The sequence below is a fragment of the Tinamus guttatus genome, unplaced genomic scaffold (genome assembly GCF_059628265.1).
Source record: "Tinamus guttatus ecotype Peru unplaced genomic scaffold, ASM5962826v1 Tinamus_guttatus_pri_ptg000525l, whole genome shotgun sequence".
Taxonomy (NCBI): Eukaryota; Metazoa; Chordata; class Aves; order Tinamiformes; family Tinamidae; genus Tinamus; species Tinamus guttatus.
This window is the reverse complement of record NW_028289059.1, coordinates 802,196-825,074: the sequence shown is the minus strand read 5'-3', so window position 1 is coordinate 825,074 and position 22,879 is coordinate 802,196. Positions and strand designations below refer to the sequence as shown.

General features: G+C 40.8%; 1 protein-coding gene across 1 annotated transcript in view; it reads right to left on the bottom strand.

The window, feature by feature from the left end:
- L3MBTL3 (L3MBTL histone methyl-lysine binding protein 3) overlaps positions 1–22,879 on the bottom strand; it is a 70,265-nt gene that overhangs the window by 46,286 nt on the left and 1,100 nt on the right. Inside the window, exons 2-5 of the mRNA XM_088533861.1 lie at positions 14,390–14,501; positions 4,375–4,486; positions 2,064–2,223; positions 915–1,056 (exon numbers count right to left, since the gene is read on the bottom strand). Of these exons, the coding sequence (XP_088389987.1) occupies positions 915–1,056; positions 2,064–2,223; positions 4,375–4,486; positions 14,390–14,501 (526 nt within the window). The remainder of the gene's footprint in view (positions 1–914; positions 1,057–2,063; positions 2,224–4,374; positions 4,487–14,389; positions 14,502–22,879) is intronic.

The following is a 22,879-nucleotide window of genomic DNA, read 5'->3' as shown; positions in this document are numbered from 1 at the left end:
ATTGAAGTACTCATTTGGGAGAGCGGAAGCGTAAAGGCCAAAAGACCTGGTAATATGGATAACAATAAATTCCCTTTTAATAGTTTTGAGTGTCTTCTGCCTGGGACAACTCTCTTAGGTGCAGTGCCTTCCCCTTCCTCCTGTGCTTCTCCCAGCAGCTCTGATGCCTTCAGAAAAAATGTATGTTTTTCGGATGCTATCAGCGAGGTTCACCTATTGTTCATTACAGGAGGAAGACTGAGCAAAATCAGTTGTTGTTAACACCTGGATATTTTCTTATGTTTTGTTTGATTTGCTTATGTTTTGATATCTCTGTAATTACCCATGGTAAATGTGGTAAACACTGCTTGCTGGAACACCAGAAAGCAATTTAGTTATACCTCCTCCTAAACCACAGAAGCTTCTCTTAACTTAAAGGATGAAAACCAACGGAGATCTTTGGCTGTTTTCTTTAAAGCAATTTAAATTAAGAAAATCAGATTTATGCTCTCTTTAACTTAAGTTTATCTTTTCAAAGACAAAATTATCATCTTTTCAAATGAATTATTATCCTATTATCATTTATTAATGAGCAGCCTGACAAAGAACCAATTGTAAGTAAATACGTATTCTTATATTTCTGTGTTCAGTTCATAACAAGTCTAGGTTAGTATCATCTTTCCAATTACATTCCTTTTGTTCTTTTTTAAAAAAATAGAGAAGAGGCTTGAAGCAGCTGAGTTATTTTCAGTAATTATTATTTAGTAAAAAGGGATAATTAAACCAGCAAGTGCATCGACTGTTTTTTATGGCTCTGTTAAATACAGTTACTTCACGGATTTATAGAGTGATGCGTGAATGCCACCAACAGGGCAACAGAAGGCAAAACTCCGACCAAACATATCTGCAGGAATGGGTTTATGATGCATACTAACAGTTTCATCAGGCTTCTCCTTCTTCTCCCAATTATCCTTGCACTCTTCTTTGAAAGGTAGTTTTGTTTTTCTCTTCCTAATGCCTTTGGAATCATCTTCACCATTGCATTCCACGTCGGGCTTTTCCTCCTTTGGTTGTCTACTACAAGAATAACACAATGACATAAAGCCAGTATCATTTCACTTCTTAACTCCACAAACAAGTAAAAACCGAGTAAATCTGAAGGTCAAGTGTCTGGAGGTCCCAGGGTATCATTCAAAATACAGTCTTAGAAATACTACTGAAAGTGACATCTGTCAAAAAAATTAGTCTGGAAGCCATACAATAGCAACTGCACAAGGAAAGCTGTCAACTTCTACTGAACAAGTTCTGCATGTTTTAAACCATGTGTCTTTCGCGTGTACCATCAAACCGTGGGGAGAAGCAAACTGAGAAACTGCAAGGCAGTTTAAAGAAAAGAAAGAAGAGGCAGTTATTAAAACTGATAAATCCAATTGGAGTAAGCTGGTATGTAACTGTAAATTGCTAAACAAGCAACCACAACAGACAGCTTCAAAACAATTAAGTAAAAAAAAAGGGCAAATACACAAAGCCGTAGTTGTTAAAAACTGCCATAATGCAGTATACAACACAGAATGTGCATGCTAACACAGATCTTCATTTGTGTTGAGATGTACTGCACTAGCTGAAAGGAAAGGAACTGAGAAACTAGAGCACGTTCATGTTTCCACTCACTGTCATCTCTGATACAGCTTTTACACTTAATTATAATTAACTTACCACACCAACCATCTCATTACTGATTATCTTAATTCCAATGATTATGAAACAGGGTGGGAGTCTGACACTGATTCATGCATCCCATAGACTAAGTGTTTCACTGCTTGCATTTGACAGCAGAACACAGTGCTGGCTGTGCAAAACAGACCGCCCTCAACGTCAGCATCAGACAGAAAAAAAAACCCACAAAGGTTTCATATTCTGAAATACATTCACTCCAAAAACAGCGAAAGAACATTATAAACTCAGGAAAATGTGGCTGCTTAATATCTCCCTTTGCCCCACCATTACTGTTTTATCCCACCACTTTTATCTCATGCTGCATTTATGCCAAGTTCTTTGTGTCTATGCTTTATAATTGCACCTACTTGATTTTTACTTGCTGGGCACAATTCTGGCTGCAAAATTTCCCTTCAGGAACAAATTCTTCTATGGTACCATAGCGATAACAGTTTTCACAGAAAACAAGTCCATCCACTTTTGCAGCTTCCTTCAACTTTGTGGGGATCCCTGTCTTTTCTGAAAAGGCTGAACAATGAAAAAGGTAACTTCACTTAGGAAAAGGTGACACATTTCCAACCATCCCTAGCAGGCCTTGCCAAACAACCAGAAAGCTGAACTCATGCCATTCTTGTATGAATGAAGATTGAGAATTAGTGTCTATAAGGGGTCAGTTCTCCACAAATAAGTCACATTCATATTTCAGTACTGCAGAAAAGTATCTATTGATTTCATGCTTCTGTCATCACGGGAACAGAGAGGACTTTAACAGCTCATCATGAAAGGAAGGAATTTTGTCAAAGTCATGGACTCCAACACCTCACGTCCTGCTGACATGCTTGATACTCGACCTATATTAGGGTCATTAGGGGAAAAAAGTTTTGCAGATCTTGTCTTTTAATAGGTGAACTTATTTCTGGAAGTAAATCCTTGATAACATTGTATTTTTTATTTCAGTAGCTCACATTCAATGCAACTGAAGTCTAATATAAAAAAAATCCATTAATTGATAGCAAATCGTTTTCCAAATACTAGATTAAGTTACTCACTCATCCCAACCTATGATTCCCCACAAGGAGTGGAAAGAATTCTTCTTCTTTCCCTCAGAGGGAAGTATGAAGCACCATAAAGTCCTCTAGACTTCTGTAGACTTTTAAATTCAATTTCATTCCCCCCCAGAAAGGTAAATGTCACGTCACAAACTATTTCTTTTGCTTGAACACTGATCTGTCCTTCAAAATGGAGTCAAATAAACTTTTCTGTTTGCAGAATATTTCCATTAGGAGAAACCATCATTCGTGTGTTACATTTTACAGTCCAGTGCCATGAGTGGTTCAAAATAACTATTTCTTCCCACCACTGAAATTTCCAGCAATATTTATATCTTTGGGAAGCCATGAATTTATCAAGGGCAGCGTAAGACATTAATGTAATTAGTAATATAAAAGATACTAAAAACCCTTAACTCAATAGTGTATTTTGGGGGGAGGGGTTAGCCACATTCAGGGGATGCATATTCTACTGTTTCATTGCTCACATTCTTGTCTCAGATTTGGATCTTGCATCTTGGAAAAAGTGACCTAGAGACCTACAGAACAGGGAGTCTAAAATCTTAGACCTCACAGATGAGTTCATACTACCTTCCCATTGGCAGAAACTTTTTATTCATTCATAAAAATAACATGAAAACTAAGGCTCAGTGGTGGGGCACTAGCAAACAAAAATTTCAATTGACTTTGCTTTTTTGTTTAAAGTTACTTATAGTTACTAAACTGAAAATCTGAGAGCCTGATGTTCAAAAAAGCTTTAGAATGTCAGTTTAAAATTAAGATTGGTAGCTACTAGGTAGCTGTCCACAGTCAAAGTAACAGGTGTTCTATTCTCTTGCATGCTACTCCATCATTGCTGGAAACACTGTATCAAAAATATTTTTAAGAATTTATCACCACGTAAACCAACTTTCCCTGAACAAAAGAGATCTTTTGTCACATCAGTATTATAAATCCTGGGAACACAGCATCTCATGTAGCATGTTGCTTTGTAGACAGATGCTACAGAACTATTTGAACTTTACCGTTTGAGATAAATGCATGCGGCCATTACACGCTAATAAAAAAATGTTATAAAAAAAGCACAGTTGCATGAGCAAGGAAACGGCACAGACCTACATTGACACTGATGACAGCAGTTGAGAAGCAAACTATTGTTTGCTTTCAAATAATATTTCTCAGAATATTTCAGATAGTATTTTATGTGAAGGCTGTCTTCACAGTGCTTTGGGCATACATTAACTGTAGGTAGTTAGCAAAGTCTGTAAGCAGTCTGAAGAACTAGCTCAACAAAAACAATGTTTAAAAAAATAGGAAAAATTTAGAGTAAAAAATTGCCTACTTTTCAAAACAAATAAAACATAACAGGAAAATAAACTTGAAAAAAATTAGTCTTAGAAAAAAAATGACTATAACTTCAGACATTTAACAGTGGAAATAACATTGTAAGTATATTCCCTTTTAAACTTAAAACACATTCTGATACTTACTCACGTCCTAAAAAACAGGTAACATCACTGTGTGTATTAAACAAGTAAGTTTTTAAAATATGGGGAGCAATCTTTAAGATAAATTGATATATTAAACAAAGAGCAGTTTACCACAGAAAATGCCAGGACTCCTAACTGACCTTCTTGAGCAGTTGGCACCATCCAAGTTGTCGTAGCAGTTGCCTTCTTCACACTTTCTATCTCAGTTTCATCTGTAATCACTTCTAGGGCTCCAAATTCATTCACTCTAAACTGATAAAACAAAACAAATGGCATGAAGTACATAAAATTCTCGGTGCTTTCTTAAGCTCTCTTCTTCTGTAAACCTATGTAGTTTTTACATGGTATCTTCACTGTATTATCCAATTGTTTAGTGCTTCTGCTCATCTCCAAGGAATAAGAAATATCTCTTGTTTCTGTAAAGCAAAATGCAAGCTCATTTTGTCATCTAAAAATACTGTTTTTAATAGATATTGACATAGACGCATACACACACGCACGCACACACAGATCAATACCCACCTTTAACACAAGAATAAAAAAAATCAATAACAAATTTCTGGGAAAATCAACTAACAGTATGCTTTTCATTGCCAGCAGAATAACCCACTCCCTGAGTATTTTTGTCCAAGAAAAGGGAACTGAAAGGCAAATACAAGTGTTTCACACAATACAGAAATTTCAGCGTCCTCCAAAAGCACAGTATTCCTCTGCTGGAAAGTGCTCATAAACAAACATCTCGAGGCAGTTTATGAACTGCTTAATTACATGCTGAACGTGGTATTACTGTCAGCCAGAAGCAAGGCTCAACAATATCCCACATGCTGTGCTTACACAGGATCACTGTGAGTTATACCCAGCCTGCTGCCAGCAGCACAATCTTCCAAATGCTGTAATAATTACAGTGCTACCAGATGAAAATAAACTTCAGCTTCACAGTCACTACTTTTATAGGCCCAGCTGGTTAGATGGGTTGAAGTAAAGGCAGTATTTTGTCCACGACACTCCACTTACTTCAAAGTAAATCTATCTTAGAGCTTTATCACAGAGGACAGTTCTCTGGTAGCGAGGTGCTATGACCAAAAGAAATCAACAGGAAAAATGATGTCAGAGAGTCTTTCAAAGCTTCTCTGCCAGAATATTCTTAGGTGGAAACAGCAGGAAGAGTATTTCTGCTTCTCTAATCAGGTAATTTTAGATCAGGAAAATGAGATAGGAACAATCACTTGTCATTATTTTAATCTTCTCTGTGCCTCAGGAAACTGTAGAATGAATCATTTCCACTCCATTTGGACTACTGTACAGTGGTACAGAAAATATACCACCCTCAACGTATGCAACGGTGAGCTTCATTACTTATGTGCAATCTCAGCACTGAGAAAGTCCTAAGCCACTAGGTCCTAAGAAATCCTAGTAGTTGAGAAATAATAAACTGAAAGAAGAGGAGGCCCTCACACAGTTGTATGACTTCTGAAGCCAAGATTTTTATTCACAATCTATTACACTCCCAACAGGTCTGCAAATGTGGACAAATTGTCAATCTGTCCACCCAGACCGAAAGACATGCTCACCTTTGAAAGGCAATACGTGCTCAGAATCAGGTTTGCAGACAGATACTAACCCTGTTCCATGCAAAGAAAAGAAGTGGAGTTATCATTCAGAAGAGAATCCTGCCTCTTACAATTGACTGTTTTGAACCCAGTCTAGCTCCTCTTTCTGCTAAATTGTTTTTTTACTACTTTTGCTTTCTCTGCTGCTTCTTAAACAGGTGGGTGCTAGAGATGAAGCCTGTGTTGTTTTGTAAGAGATCTTATTTTATGACAGCTGCTTCAGCAAGCAGATAGTGAGTACACACTAAAATCTTGTGCTGCATCAGGCGACACACCAACACAGAGGCGCACACAGAGCTTAATCACTATGCACCTTTATATAGCAGCAGCCACCACCACCATATACCACCTTATTTTTGAACAGCCCAGTCAACATCTGAAATATTTCTGAATCATCTAATCAGTGCTAAACACTTGCACTAAACACACGTTGGTTCTTCACTAGGGCCTCCTGCAACACAAAACAACGTCACTCCAGCCAGCCCTGCTGGTGGCCTGACCTGCCTTTTGAGCAGCCAGGCCCTCCGGCTGCGAGAGCTGACTCACAGGTATCCGATGATGAAAGAGGGATGACCGAAGAGCTCAGTGCTTCCGGCTGCTCTTCAGTTGCTTCTGGTTCTGTTCTACTTGAGGTTTCTCACGGTGGAGATGACTTAACTGTCCAGGAAACAGCTCTTTAACAGATTACACCTTCGACATGATACTGGACCACCTTCTGCTACCTCAGCACGCAGAAGAGTGTCTGGGCTCTTCTAGACTAAGCTAAGCGTGCACTCCCTACCTACTGCTTCCACTCACAGCCCTCCCTGTGGGGCAACAGGGCCTCCTGCTCCTGTTCAGCTCTGCATCTCTAACAGATGGGCCTGTTCCTACTCGCTGTTCCTCAAACTGCAACTCCAGCACTGCAGTACATCATAAATAAATGGCTAAGTGACCTGAAGGAGTCTGAAGTTAGAGCAGCCATACTCTGGTTTCGTTGGGGAGGCAAAGACACCAAAAAACTTAGAACACAAGTTGAGTAAAAATGGAACAAACAAAAGTGGAGAGCTACAAGCTGCACAAAGACAATACTGAGTAACAGCCTCCAGAACAATGTGCCAACCAACACCTACTATAGGAGGCATGATATAAAAAGCTGTTAGATGAATAGTACTTTATGTATCAATGAAAAAGAAAATCAGTATTTATACAAAACTGTTTGACTGAGAAGTTAAAACATAAGCAAAAAGCTCACACAAGATTTCCACTACTGTTGTCTAACCAAGCCAAAATGTAGCAGGACCAATTCTTCCTCTAACCTCCGGATATTCCTCTAGGTGTGCTGACAGGCCAGGAGTTTCAAGGCGGCAACACAGACAGGGAGAAGGTGCCATTTAGCAAAGCCTAAAGCCTAAAGACCTACCAGAAGCTTTGAAAGATGTAAAAATGTGTTTGTAAGGAAATTCTTTAAGTATATAGATACGTATATAAATATGCATTGGATGAAGGAAGAGATTTTCAATGTTATCTTTGGCCTGACCTTTCCTCATTAAAGCAAGCTGTAAAATACCTGTTGCTAGACATAAAGTCAGACCATTTCCAAGAACTTTTTAAAAAATCTCATGAAGAAGCTCAATTTTCATTTCTTTCATGTTGAACAGGGAACAAGTTTTAACAGCTGTTGAGTATGAATTTAATTTACTTGATTTCTGCCAAACACCTGTTTACATAATTTAAGTGACCATCATGAAGATGATGCTCTATCCCAACCAGTGGAGTCAAAGGCCCTAAAACATCAAAGGCAAGCAAAAAGAGAAAGCATCTCAACAGCCTTCATGGGCTAACTTACACTAAAATAAACAAATACAGAAATAACATTTCCCTAGAAAATTTCATTTTAAAAGTTATGTAACAGTGAACTGCAATGTCAAGAATACACATTTTTCACATTATTGGAGCTCTTTTAGTTTAGCACAAAAAAATTCACATCCCCCAGGAACAATGCCCTGATATACTTGGACTTCAGCTTTGAGTGTCAAGTTAACCTCAGCAACCAACAAATCAAGAACAAACTCAGAAAAATCAAGATTTAAATCAAACACTCCAAATCATATAGATCCAACTCCACATTAATTCCTACGCTGTGTACTATTCCTACACTGAACCATTTCTATCTTTCTCCATGTTAAATTCTTCTTGAGGCATTAGAACTATTACCAGTAAACTATTTTTAATAATTAAAATTGTATTAAAATGTACACAGGGTTGAAACGGGTATCATAAATCATTCAGAGCTAACCTTTGTTTCCTGTAGGCACCTGTAGCACATGAACTATTTCATGTTGCAGCTGCAACTCAGTAGTAATCAGGTTTTTTTTTTTTTTTTTTTTTTTTTTAACCAGTACTTCTACTCAAAGCCCATTCCAGAATCTTTCTTGAAACTTTTACCTTCCCGTTTACATTCATTCATAGTCACTTTATGCCCACTTGTTTTTAAACAACATTGTTCTGCAGATTAAATAGCTTTTTTTTTCACCTACTGCTTACTATCTGGGTATATACCTGAAGCAAGGAGTTCTTTGCTTTACTATGCAGCTTGGGAGGCATTCTATAGTTTTGTTTAGGGAACTTACACGTTAAAAAAAGATCAGTTACACTGCTTAGCGGTTCATAAAAATATTCAGTGCATTTGTGATTCAATGTGAGATAAAAATAAATCTGTAAACAATGAGATTCTACCATATTGCAGATTAATTCTTAGAAAGTCACATGTATAAGGAAAAAATGCATGTGATGCTGCAAGTATCTAATTCAGAGGAACACAGATCAGACTATTTCAGTTTAGTATTACTCCTGTCCTTTTAGGAGTGTACAAGATCTCATCAGTGTCCATAGAGATCAAAGCAGAATAAAGACTACTATGGTTTTCCACTAGGTAAGAACAATACTTAGGAGAGAAGGTAGAAAGTAAAAGGAAGAAAAAGGAAATATAGTTAAAATGCAAAACGAACAAAAGAAGAGGATAAAAGCATCTTAACGCACAATTTTAAAACAAATTACAAAATACAGCCAACAGTACCATCTACTGGTCAAGATTAGGACCAAGAGTCTTACAGCAATAAATACAATAAATACAGTTGTTATTTGCACTCTGGCAAAACCTTTGGGAGTAAAACTTACCTTGACCACACAGCAGTACGACTGGAGACTAGTTCAGATGAACCAACAGAATTAACATTATCCAAAGCAGAGGTATGCTCCCTATGCAGATGAGTTACTTAGACTTAACTTAAACTTACACAGCAATCCGTCACAGGACACATACCCAGGAATCCAGGAATGCAATCCAAAAACCATGCTCAGATCTCTGGCTAGCAAACAAATATCATCATTCTTGATTTTAATCACAAACTCTAATGATTTCAGAGGGACTGTTCATACTAGTTAAAGCCCATTTAGGCACCTTACAGCTACTTCTCTCATCAGAGCAAACAAAATCAGCTGCAGATACTGAATAGTCAACAACCTTCTGCTACATGCCAAATTATTTTTTAAAATATTATTTATGTTAAGTAAGTGTGAAAATGCGATAACTTGTTCATTCAACCACTCTGCTTTTCGTGTGTGTGATACAGTCTTTACACCAGATCAGATACTATTTTTTCCACAGAACCCCTGCCTCAGGCATGAGCTGGAGAGTATTCAGAAAATGAGGCAGCTGCTGGGTATTTTTATACCCTCTCTTCAACCAGTAAAGCCTGTCTTATAATTTACTCTATGCTATCCAATACTATTCCAAAGTTTATTTTCTGTTTATTTTCTTTATTTTAAAAAATAATAACAAAGCATATATCTGAAAAAGCTTTAGGCACTCTAACAATTTTTGTTACAAGGCAATGCAAAAAAATCCTAAAACAAAAACACTGCTGTCAGCCTTTTACAAAAGAAAATAAAAATGTCTTTTTCCATGTCTTAATCGTTCTGAAATCTCTCCTCTCAGTTTATTTCAAAGCACTCTGCAAGCATGCAAACTCCAAAGCTCTTCTGGTCACCAAACTTTGATTCTTTCACGTGTACACAAGGTTAAGAAAATGACTCCCTGCACCAAGTTATTCCCTTTCTTTAACTATCAGAAAGGATCCAGGAGGCACACTTCCACTCTGACAAGTGCAGCAAAAACAACTTAATTGGGATCCAAGGCTATTTAGGGCTGCCTGAATCATGATCAACAGAGATTAAATTTCACACCAAAATCAATGGGCAGCCCAGATCCCCTATCACTGGAATCATTCATGTCTGTCAGGATGCCCTCAACAAGAAAGTCAGATACTTCAATCAATTTTCAACTGATTTTAAGATGCTTCAGTAAGATTGCAATAGGCTGATCCTGAAGTAATTTGCACAAAAAGGAAAGTTTTTTGTTGCTTGGATAGGCACAGTTAGGAAGAGGCTGAAAGGACTGTTACCAAATCACAACTTTCCAAAATAAGCAGAGAAAGGAAGAGTTGCTCATCACTCCTTCACTAAAATCTTAGGTATCATCAGCAAACGTTCCCTTGGTAAGAGGGACTGGTATTGACTCAACAAACCACTGTTTCAAGTCTGCTCTAGATTAAATTTTAAGTACTTTATCCTTAGACAGCCTCCTGTCTCTTTCCATCTTCCCCTCCTCAGAGTGCTCAAGAACCATCTTAGTACCTGAGGACTCCTCAGTACATTTTCCTGCACCGCAAACCCAGTCTGCCTTGCTACTCCCATCTGACTGGAAGCAAGGACACATGCGTAAGGCGACAGGGAAATCAGCAGCAGTCGGAAGCGAAGGGCTCCCAGGGGCCAAGGCTATGGTCCTTGATCCAGAACCTCACCCACAGAGCATCTCCGGCTCTGAATCATTTCAGCCAAATTATTTCTAAGTACCAGACACTAATATCTCCAGGGGGAGCCCACACGAATGACAGATAAGAAGGAATGGCTACTTGCCAACATTCTGGTTTAAATGACTTGTTCAGCACCACACAGGAAGACTGTGGTAGAAGGCAGCGCAGAACTGAGCTTCTGTGGGATTTACCTGCACTAACCACAAAACGGTTCTATTTCTTCCTGAAAACCACTGCCCAGATCATGACAAGGTTTCCCCCACCCACAGTAAATCAGGCCATAGAGAACCACTATTTACCAAATAATCACACTTTAGTCCTATTTCTTCTGTGGCAAAATAGCAGGTGATCACATAATTAAAGACTGTATCATTTGCACACACGAGGACGCCAAATTAAAGACCAAAGGCAAACTTAATCCTGTCATTTCTTAACTTGACTTTGTAGTCTTAGCATTTTCTTCTGTTCTTCTTTTTACATAAAAAGCTAAAATCATACTTTATTACAATGCAAGGTTTTAACCAAAGATTTGTGGCAAGGAAGACTAGCGTGCAACATAAGAAAGTTGGTGCTCCCTGTTAAAAAACACTGAGCCAGTAGGTTAATCTGCTGGAGCTCACATACGGTCAGAAAATCTCTCTTGTGTCTTGCTTCCGTGCATTCCCGCTCCCCACCTTCCGGGGGGGGAATCAAGCTTCTCTCCTGATTAACGCCTTCCCGGGCACCAGGTAGCTATCTAATTGCTTCCTGGTAGAGGATGTTTCCTGAGGAAACTCTCCCTTGGGAGAGGAAAGGCTCCCCAAACTACACATGTAGCACCCGCCACTGCGTGACAATGCGCCCAGCCAGTTCTGTGTTCAGTGACCGCCTGAAACTCCACCAAGATTTCTACTCTGTGAGAAAAAATTGTTTTCAAAATGTTAATTAACTGTAGCTAACCTGAGTGGAATTCCAGGAGACCAGGGAAAAGATGCACTTTACTGTTTTGGGTTGCTGTAACATAGTGCTCTGAATCATGGCCACTTTCTTGATAACTTGAATGAAAATACTAAGCACTGCTCTACTTAACTGACCACTATTCTACAGTTCATGTTCTACTATTACATTTGCTTTTCTATTATATTAGCTGCCCCCTTTGAATTTAGAATCAAATTTAATTTTATCTTTTTCTCAGCTTAATTATAATTTGCAAAAAGGAAATGAAGAGCAAAATCCCGTCCATGCAGCATGTGACAGTTCACTTCCAGAACACAAGGACTAGAAAACAAGCTCATGCAGAAGTTTTCGTAGCCTTCTGCCACTATGGTAGGAACCGATCATAAATTAGCACAGCTTTTCCGATTTAATGAACACGTTTAAATCTTGAAGTGATCGTGTTTCTGCCTGAATTCAGCACATGCATTTCAAGAAAAAAAAAGAAAAAAAAATGAGTATTTCACGTTTATATTCACACCATGCAGAAGTATCTAGTAAGCACTGATGTATTTCAGATGAGTATTTATTACTTAGTCTACCACATAACAGCATTCTGTAATTTGTGAACTATTTTAAACTCTACTGGAATTCAAGCTTTCTGTTCTGTTTAAACATCTTGCAAGACCTCCTAATACACAATATTAACATTTTCTCTTTCAGTCCTGGGTGCACTATTCTGTCCAATTTCTAGTTCTTCTTATCCTCTGCATATTATGAAGTTCTAGCATTTTCCATAAATACTCCATATCTATCTGGCACACTATATGCTGAAAGCAGCACCCAAGAAATATGCCAGACTCTTCTCAGTTTTGCCCAGTGACAGGACAAGAGGCAAAGGAGAAAAATTGAAACAGAAAACTCCATTTGAAAAAAAAAGAAGTTTTTCACTGCGAGGGTGGTTGAGGTCTGGAGCAGGTTGCCAAGAAAGTTGTGGAGTCTCCGTCCCCGGAGACACTGACTGAACACGGTCCTGGGCCCCTGCTCTAGTTGACCCTGCTCTGAGCAGGGGGAGTAGATCAGATGATCTCCAGAAGTCCCTTCCAACCTTGACAATTCTGTGATCTATTTATGTGACCAGTCTTTTACTGGTTCAGGATATTCCCTGAACCAGTAGGTTAATTCTGCATTGTTAGAAAATATTTTTCCTTTAATCAGTTTCAGAATGGCTCAATTTCAATTTCTTTGAGCATTCTTTTTAGTCATGTATTATTGCAAAAAGAACAGAAAGTTTCCTGGACTCTCTCTCTGTATCTTTCATTATTTTGTATCTGTTACCATCTCACCTCTGACTGCCTCCTTTCTAATGCCTGGACCAAAGAAAGATTCTGTGTTCAATACCATGTTTGTCTTTCACACAACAAAGCTTATTAAAATAAAAAGGAATTTTAAGAGTCTCAACTTATTAAAAGACAGAGAAGAAATGACTGGGGATGTGAAGTGTGGTGTCAGCCGTCACAGCAATAATCATGTAACAATGAAGTTTAAAATCCCGAGAGAAGTGAGCAGGACAAGTACCAGAACCATACGGAACTTCGGGAGAACAGACTGTGGCTTGTTCCGGATCCGTTTGGCAGTACCGCATAGGAGGCTGCCCCAAAGGGTATCGTGGGATCCGATTATCTCCAGTGTCTCATAGCACAAAAACAGTCCATGCCAAGGTGCAAAAAGTGAATGAAGGTCAGCATGGATGAACAGGTTGCTCAGGATATTTTTCCAAAAAAAGTATGTTTGTGATTCCATTCTGTAATTCTGTGATTTTGAAAAAGACACTTGCAACATATCTGAAGACAGATCTGAGTCTATCTTGAGTCATTTTTTTGATTCTCTACTTTAACCACATAAATTATTTTGGGCACCAATGTGTATAAAAGTTCCTTTAAAAACACATTCCTTTCTGAAGTGATTTTGTGAGATTTGATTTAAAAATTAAACTATAAGAAGACCTCATCAATGTTAGCATAAATGGAATTACGGAAAAATACTGACTTCGCCCAACAGAAAATAAGTGCAAAAAAGTCTCTAATATCAAAGCTGTGATTTTAGTTCAAACAGCTGAATAACTTCTGAAGACACTGTAAAAAAGTATTAAATAAATAAACATTTTAATACATGAATATACATCATTAACATGTAATATTGAAATAACACATAAAATATTTGAAAATAAAAAATGCTAGAATTTACTTCAGTGATGAGATAGCCAGTTTGAAAAACATCAGTATTATCCCAGTATTATTTCAATTTCTAAAATATGGCTACATCAGAAGCTCTAACATTACTCATATTTCAAGGTATTCACATGACAAATGTACAAAAAAATACATTTTTAGAAGAAAAAAGAAGAGAACTATGAATATAAGACCAGAAGTGTAAGTGACTGTGAAAGTTTTTTACTGAAAGCATTGTACTTTCAGGTTAATTATTTTTCACACTTAGCTTCTAAAACATCATGAATTTGGGGCCTTTGATTACTTCCGCCTTTACAATGAGGCAGGGCTAATTTACGCCTTCGCACAGGGATGACCGTTGTCTTTGCCAGTACCAGAAACTGAATCAAGAGACTCCAGAGCTGAAAGCTAACAGGCTGCAATCTCTTAACTCTGAGCTGCGTGTTTTATTCATAAAAGCAGACAACTACACACCAACTTGAGAAAGAAAAAACTTTAAATGCAAAAAGAATGTATTTTGCTTATTAAAAAAATTACTTATCTTACCTTTAGATCACTTCCTGGCAAAGTACCTATCCCATCTTTCCAGTCCATAGCACTAAACACATCAAACTCTTGTCCATTTCCACTAGAGGCAGATTCATTCATGATGCATGTACTAAAAATGATAAAAAAATAAAAAGGCTTTATCTGAAAATAAAAGTGATTTAGACTAGTATCAAATTGACATTGACTGACAATACACACGACTAATCAAAATGCTGATATTAGAAACTAATGTAATAAAAACAAAAGCAAATCTTTTGAACAACTTAGAAAATAGCACCTAATTTATATACTACCCATTAATGAGGCTAAATTGGAGAGAAATAAAAAAAACAAAGTGCAAATAGATTGACAATGGGCAAACACATCGTAGACACATGTAACAAAACCATATGTTCTGAGGAATGCCAGATGAATACATAAGGAGTAAAGACCTTAAAAACTGATTCAAATAACAGGTTTTCCTTAATATCTGATAACATGCTTCATTCCAATCAAAATTAAAATTTCAAACTGTGTTTGAAAGCCTTGCTTTGTCACTGATACAGGACACACAAATATTCCTTTTCTGTCACCACGTAATTTCACCAAATATTTGCTACTTCTTTGTAAAACGTTTTTACATGTAGGCAAGCATATACACTCAAGAGAAACAGCTGTTTTGGAAGACTTGACTTTACTGGTCCTTCTGTTTTACTGCAATGAAAGCAGAGGAGAAAATATTTGTTAACCATTAAAAAGAGCAGATTTGGACACCCTTCTCTGATACAAGAATTCATCTCCAATCATTTGCACAAGCAATAAAAATACACAACATTTGCCACTGCTTACTGGCTGTGACCCAAATCCCGTCACCATCACAAAGACGACATCAGTTGTGCTGAACTGTTTTTAGCAGACATTTATGATTATCACCAAGTTATTCCTTCCTACTTTTTACAAATCCAGTAATCTAAGTTTTTGGCTGGCACCTAATTTAATATTGAAGACTGACTCCATAATTTTCCCTGTTAAGGACTGCAGCACTATGCCTAATAGTTGAAACCATCTGTAGCAAAATAACATTGACTCCAGTTTGTGATGTATCACCAAAAGTCCATTTTTTTTCAAATTTACACTCTCTTTGAACTTTCCCTTCGTACTTTCGTTACGTGCAGCCCCTACACAGTCACCACCATGACAGAAGCAGAACGTCGCTCAGTAACCACAACTGATGGCAAAGGCTGCTGCATTGCTCTTCACCTCCTGTGACAGGTGAGATTTGGAGATCGGAGAAAGAGCTGTCTGCCTACAGAAGGTTTTTGGGCAAAACTTCATATACTTCACAAAACAAATCTGAAGTACGAAGAACAAAACTGAACATCTTTGCTATCTCTGATTTTAGTATTTTTCCATGCAAATGTATTGAAAATCTTACCATGAATGCACAAAAATTCACTTGCAATATACCGATAAATCTAAGCCAATTCAGTGCAAACTGAGGCATTTCCAAACCCATAAACCTTGCCTTTTAAAATCTCTCCCAGGCAAAATCTATCACTGTACCTTGTAGCACCTCTTGAAATTCAGCCTGAACAATCTCTATTCGACTCAAGAACGTAGCAGACTGGAGCTCTAGATGGTCCTAGGAATCCAGTGTTCAACACCACAATATCCCAACACAGGTACGCTTACACTGAACTAAAAAGCAACATCACGGCAGAGATGTAGGCATCCTCTTGGAAACACCAGACCTGCCTAAACTGCTAAAGACTAGCTGAAAAATTTGATTTATCCAGAAATCCATAAAATTTTAAGGACATAAAAGATGCTGTTTAAGCACACTGGTGTAACATGCTCCCCACTATTAGTCTGGCTAAGCAAACACAGGGCGGCATTCTATACTAACCAACATTTCTAAGTAATCTTAAATTATCAACCCAGTTAGGGAACACTGCCCTCAACCATTCTGTGATTTATTTATTAGAAAGAAAAAAAAAATCTAATGGATTCTGCAGAAAGAATGACAAAAAGATGGGAGTGACTTTGAAGGCTGTGGGGAAATGCTCCCTTGTCGTGGCCACTGTGTCACGGAGTGAGAAGCATCAGAGATCCCCTACTCTGGAGTTTCTGATAGTGCTTCTCTCATACAAACATTTTGTAACAGAATCATTTGCAAAAAAAAAAAAAAATCAATTGGTGGGGGAAGTTTACAGCCAAGACTATTTACGCAAGATGTAAACTGCGAAAGTCAAAATAAAATACTGATAACAGTACAGTGCACATTTCTCTCAAGAAAATGGTACAAATTTTAACTTAACGGCACCCAACAAAGCTTTCATTGGGTACTAACGAGTAGCAATGGTGTATTCTCTTGTTTGATAAGGTATTCTTTTTTTTTCCTTCCAAAACTAATTCTACACTGGATGTACAATTTGTACTTTCACCTACTGGTCCCCTTCCGAAGGCTTCCCAACTGCTCTGTGTGGGGCTGAAAAGGTAACGGGCAATACAGGTTGAAATGGATTTACCCAAAGTAGCTACATTTAACAAAAGTCTCTGTTTCCAGCTTTGCTGAGTTTGAATGGATGAAAGATCGGGGCTCATAGGTCTAAATCCCGCTGCTAATGACAGTGAGGAGGAAGAAATAGACCAATTAAATCATTATAGCAATGAGGAATTAAAAAAGGAGGAAATCATTACACTATCTACATCTAAATCACAGAACAAAGAAAACTACTGTATGTTTTATCTACCCATTTTCATCTTTAAAGCCACGTTGTGGCTCTCTGAACTGGTATAACTCCTTTTATAATAAGGCCTTTTGCTATCATATACAGTTCTAGACATGTAGTGAAAATAATAAATGAACTTGGGGCCAAACAACTACAGCACTATGTTTATGCCTATCACTAAATGCCATCCGAGGTGAAGGTAAGGACACAAAATAAGAACGTGGAGCATCTGTATTCCAAAAGCCTTATCCAAAATCCACTATTAGGAAAATGACTGTATCACAGTCTTCATACTCCTAAGCTGTAATATACACACAGGGGTGTTTTAAAGCTGTGCGCTGCATTTTCATATTTCAACATTAACTGTGTTTTAGATGTATTTAATAAACGCATCAAAACACACATAAAATTAGACATATCCTTTAAAAAACATTCACTTTTAACAACTGGATCAACAATAAACAGAATCATCCCTCACAGAACTGATGCTTAATGAGAATAACAGCATTAAAAATTACATAGCATCATTTAGTGAAGGATTGATTCTCTATTAAAAGATTTAAAGCTAAGAAATAGCAGAGAATATGCCAATTAAACGTGCAAGTATTTTTTGAAATAATTACAGGGTTATGTAGTGAGTATGTCAAAAGGTAATAATAGAAGGATATTTTTTTTCTTTCAGTCAGTTCTTTAAAAAAATTACCTGACACCTACCCAAGTTTTGAAAATCTAAGTTGCCATGTGTGAAATGCACACGGTAGTAGTACAAACCATTTCTTCTCACTCGAGTGGGCCCAATTCAATACGTGGTCACTCAGGAGCAAAGGGAGAAGATTTCAGACATAAAGCTATTAGGCAGCACTACCAGAGGAGCAGAATAAGCTCATCTGTGAATATGCAAGTGTATCTTTTTTGCACTCTTGCATGCCTTTGTTTTACTCTTTGGGATTTCTAAAGCTACCAGGACAGGAGTGCCCAGAACGTTCATTCCAGGAGAGCACAGGCCTGCGCCTGCTCCCCAGCTACCAAACTCTTGCTAGCAAAGAGAAAAATGGGACAGAGAGAGCCAGAAACAGTCTACACGGACAGGGTGGTGTGTGAGATCCGAGGGACAAACACTGGCAGCGATGTTCTCCAAGACCCCAGCCACGTTCCCTGTTCTTCCCAGACACGTGTGGAGCTGGGAGATGCCGGCGCTGTCAGAGGAACAGCAAGAGGCCCCAGGTAAGCGTTCTGTCCTAATACTGCAGCTAATTGCTTTGGTTCAGTCCAAGGGAGAGCCTGCTTAGTGCAGTATTTGCAGTGACAGCCAGTGGGATGGTTCTGACACTCACAGAATTCACTTCTGTAGATCAGGTGGGGGCAATTCAGTCTCAGAGCCGCGAAGGCAGCACTGGACCTCCAACTAGTAAAGGCCAAGCACTCAGCAGATACAGCTGAAAAGGTAACGGGCAGATACTCAGCTTCATCTTGATTCTCTTTATCATAGAAGAGAGTAAAAACTATCATGGCTGAATCATTAAACCTCCCTAAACCACACAAAAGAAAATTATCTTTCACAACTTAAGCTCCCTTTCCTACTTTAGACAGACTGTGTATTAGGTTATCTTCATAATGACACTGAAGGCAGATCAAAACTTAAACCAATTGTTGTGCAGAATTGCAGCAGAAGGAAAACAACTTGCCATTTTTCTATTCTGTGCATTTGAGAGGTTTTTGAGCAATGTAAAGTTCACTCTTTGCCTGTTACTCATGAAGTTTATTACAAAGAAGTTAATAATAAAGATGAGATATATAGGTTGGCAGTGTAGTCCCAGAGGAGCCAAACTTAAAATTCTTTGCCATTCTTAACACTTGCACAGTAAATAAAGCAGACTTCCTGTTGATGCCATGCCTTTACACTATTTCTTCTCACTGCAGCCATTGCTACCCTTGTCTCTGCTGGATTCTCCTACCACGTATGCCTGTTCCTGCTCTACACGAGAGCAGCTCACCAGCCTTCTCCTCACAGAGTGCGCCTGGCCGCGTGCGCACGCTCCCAAATGCCTCTGCTAACAGCAACGCACAGCCGTGCTGCAGGAGTGACGTTTCACCTGAACCTGGTCTCAGCCGCACAGCCAACACTGGTACTGCTGCAGCACTGCTGGCAACGCGGTGACAAAGCTACCCGTGGCCTTCACCTCCTATGTCATTTTCTAATATCCATAGAATGCTCTCACAACAGTATTCAAAGTTTATCACTGGCAACTTTTATGTTGTTATAAAGAACTTGTGTCTCACTTACAAAAAAAAACATTTCCTCTGAAACACTTTAGAGGCTTGAGTATCTGTTATTGCCATGTACATAAATGAACACAAACCTGAATGCAGGTTTAAGTTAATCAGACAGTGAGACCTGAGTAGAACAGTGAGACCTGAAATCCCATGTTGTAGTTTCTCTTAATGCTCTGAGCCACAGGAAGCTGCAGAGAACTCCCTTTTTCTTTTTTCATTTGTGCCCCAAGCTCTCCCCTGAGCAGACACCTCTCTGAGAAGAGCTGTGCTGCATCAATTCTTCACACTGATTTTCACCTCACCTATCTGGAGTCGTCATTTTCAAGGAGAAGTTAGCTCTTCAGTTAACTCATTGCGCACCTAAATAGTGCTTTCAATTCACCGTACCCTCCTCTTCTGCCTGGTCTCACCAACTTCCATGCGCTCTCCTGCCTTCAAATCATTAATTCAAGTTCCTATGGCTAGGTATTCCCAGCAGGTTACAGCATTTCGAGACTTTTCCCTCTTTCTACCTCATTGAGCTCACATTTCCATCGTGATGAGCCATCTCATTCTTCCAGACAGGGCTTCACACACTGTCACTCATCCTCAGCCAACTCCACACGACACCATCACTGGTTCCTCGCACCCACCACTTAAATCCCATCATCCTGCTTATGAGCAGTATTGGGAAAGATGAAGCACAAATGCAACGGACTGAAGGTCAGGAGCCCCTCTGCTCTCTCTCACACACAGGGGATTGCTCAGTAACACTGAGCGAGTCGCAGGACAAGGTTCAACACATAATCAGAAGTCACAAGAACTCCTAAGAGCAGCACTCAAGATCAATCTACTAAACGGAAACAATATGAAAAATATTACGAGAAATCGAACTGAAGCAGAATTAACAATCACCCAACTGGCAGCCAAAATCACCGAGTAAGACAATTGTTCCTACTGCTTATCTGCCAGCTGCCTTCATCAGAACACGAGGCAGCGCGCAGCCGGCGCTGCTGACGTCACGCTACGGAAAACCCATTACCTGGCACCGGCAGGATCCCGGCAGAGTGCTTTACTGCTTCCAACCACTAGTTCAGGAGGCTTCTCTTACAGATGTTAATCATATAAGCTGCTGGGAATGAGATAATTCCCTCGGTGAAAAGAATCACTTTCTAAACAGCTTTTAAAATCTGCTCTAAGAAAATTCGGCAATGATTTTGAGCACGAACAGCCTCCTGGAGCAACAGAAACTGAAATTTTCGCACCGTAAGTTTTTATAATGTGTGCTGACTGCCTTGTTTTAAGCGCTCCCATTCCCGGCGTAGAAACCAAAATCAGGAGCGATCAGCCTAACTCTCCAAGGCAGATACAGAAAATAAACATTAAGTCTAAGATATAACTCGGGTGGTAGTTAATAATATGGCTCACGCACAATATACCGTTAAGCACCATCAAAAAAAGAAAAAAAAAGGAAAAAGAAGGGGGGAAAGGAGGGAAAATGTAAAGTTGTGGTAAATACAAGCGCAGGAGGCAGCGAGTGCATCCTGAGGGGCCTGGCTTCCAGGAAGTGGGAAGTGTTGCCTCAGGATCGCGCGCGCCGCTCCCAAGGCGGCCGAGGAGCAACGGTCCCCGCAGCAGGGGGAAGGAGGGCGCTGCGGGCCGCGCTCCCCCGTCGCGGCGCGGTCCCGGTGCCGACGCGGAGCGGTGCCGGTGCCGGGGCGCGCGCGGCCGCGGCGGGCCGGGCCGGGCCTACCAGCAGAGGTCCCTCCTGGGCCAGTTTTGCGGCGTGTTTTTCGCTGCTGCACTTGAAACTTTTTTTTTCCCCCTCTCCTAGAGAAATACCGAGCTCAGGTCCGCATCTTGAAGAAAAATAAAAAATAAAAAATAATAAAAAAATAGGGCAGGAGCGGAGAGCGCACAAAAGCCTCCGCGGGCACCTCCGCGGCCGCCGCGCGCAGCGCGCCCAGCCCTCACCGGAGCGGCGCTTGGGCGGGGAGGGCAGAGAAAAGCGGTTCTCCGGTTGGCTCTATTTCACCTTTTTCCTCCCCCTCTCCCCTTTTTTTTTCCCCCTTCCCCACAGCAATCAGGCCGCTGAGGCCCCGGGGGCGCGGGGAGGGGGCGCGGGCGGCCGCGCAGCGCGCGCGGGGGGAGGCCGCGCCGCGCGCTGTTCCTGAGGAAGTTGCACAACTAGAGAGGGACTCTGCTTGTTTACCGGCTCCCCTCGCTTTCACACGGAGATACAGTTTTTTTCTTATCATTTTTCCCCAACCTTCCCAAAGAGGGGGTTCGGGACGAGTAGGTTGTCTCCTCCTCCCCCCCCCCGCCTTTTATTTAATACATAGATTTTCAAATTTTTAATTCCCGCGAGGGGAAGAAGAGCGAGCTTTTTTTTTTTTTTTTTTTTTTTTACTATTATTACTATTTTCCTAGGGTGCTGCGGGGATTCGCTCCTCGGCCGCTCGCCGGGCATCGCTGGGCAGAGGCCTCCCTCCCCCCCCGCCGCCCCTTCCCGCTCCCCTGAGGCCGAGGAAGGAGGAGGAGGAGGAGGAGGAAGGGGTGAAGGGGGGTAAATTTCGGTTCCCCCGCGGGCCCCCCCCGCGCCCGCCCCCGCTCGGCGGCGCCTACCCCCAGCCCGAGTCTCCAGCGCCCGGCCCCGCGCGACAACTTTGGGATTTTTTTTCCTTTTTCTTTCTTTCTCTCACGCTCCTCTCTTGGGCGTCCGCTCCGAGTAGTAGGGAGGAAAATAAAAATTAAAATTAAAAAAAAAAAAAAAGAAAGAGGGGTGGGGAGGGCAGAGGGGGAGGCGGGTTCGCGCGCGGCCGCGCAGCGCCGCCGCCCCAACCGACTTTCCGCAGCGCTCGTTTGCCTCCCGCGGCGGGTGCGCGCGCGCGGACCAACGGACGGGCGCGCGGCGGGAGCGCCTGCCCGCCCCCCCCCCCCAAAAAAAAAAGAAAGGGGAAAAAAAAAAAAAAAAGCCAAAAAAACCCTCCCCGCCCGCCCGCGCCGCCCCCCCTCCCCCGCCCGCTGGCGAGAACAAGTGTGTCCGCGTCCTGCGCGCCCGCGGAGGGGGTGGCGGGGGACACCTCTGCACCCCCCCAATAGTTCAGCGAGAGAAACTTGGAGAGAAGCGCGGCCAACCCCCCCACCCCCAAATTGGCGTGCACATGTGCGCGCACTTAGCGCGCACCCCCGGCGCAAGCGTGACAGGAGCCGCCCGCCTCCGCGGAGCGCAGCCCGCCTGCGAAGGACTCTTCCGTCTTTCTTTCCTTTTTTCCGCCTCTTCTTAAAAATAATAAAGAAGGAAAAAATCCACGTTTTTTCTTTTTTTTTTAGTATGTGCGTGTGCGCGCAAACTTTCCCCAAAATGGCGGAAATTGGGAGATGGTTATATTTTAAATTATCAGCCGCACGCAGCGGCGCGCTCGAAGTGGCAGGAGCGCGGGGAGGGGGGGCCGGGGACAGGGAGCCGCGGCCGCCGCGCGCCCCGGCGCGGAGCAGCGAGGCCTGGGGCGCGCGGGGGGCG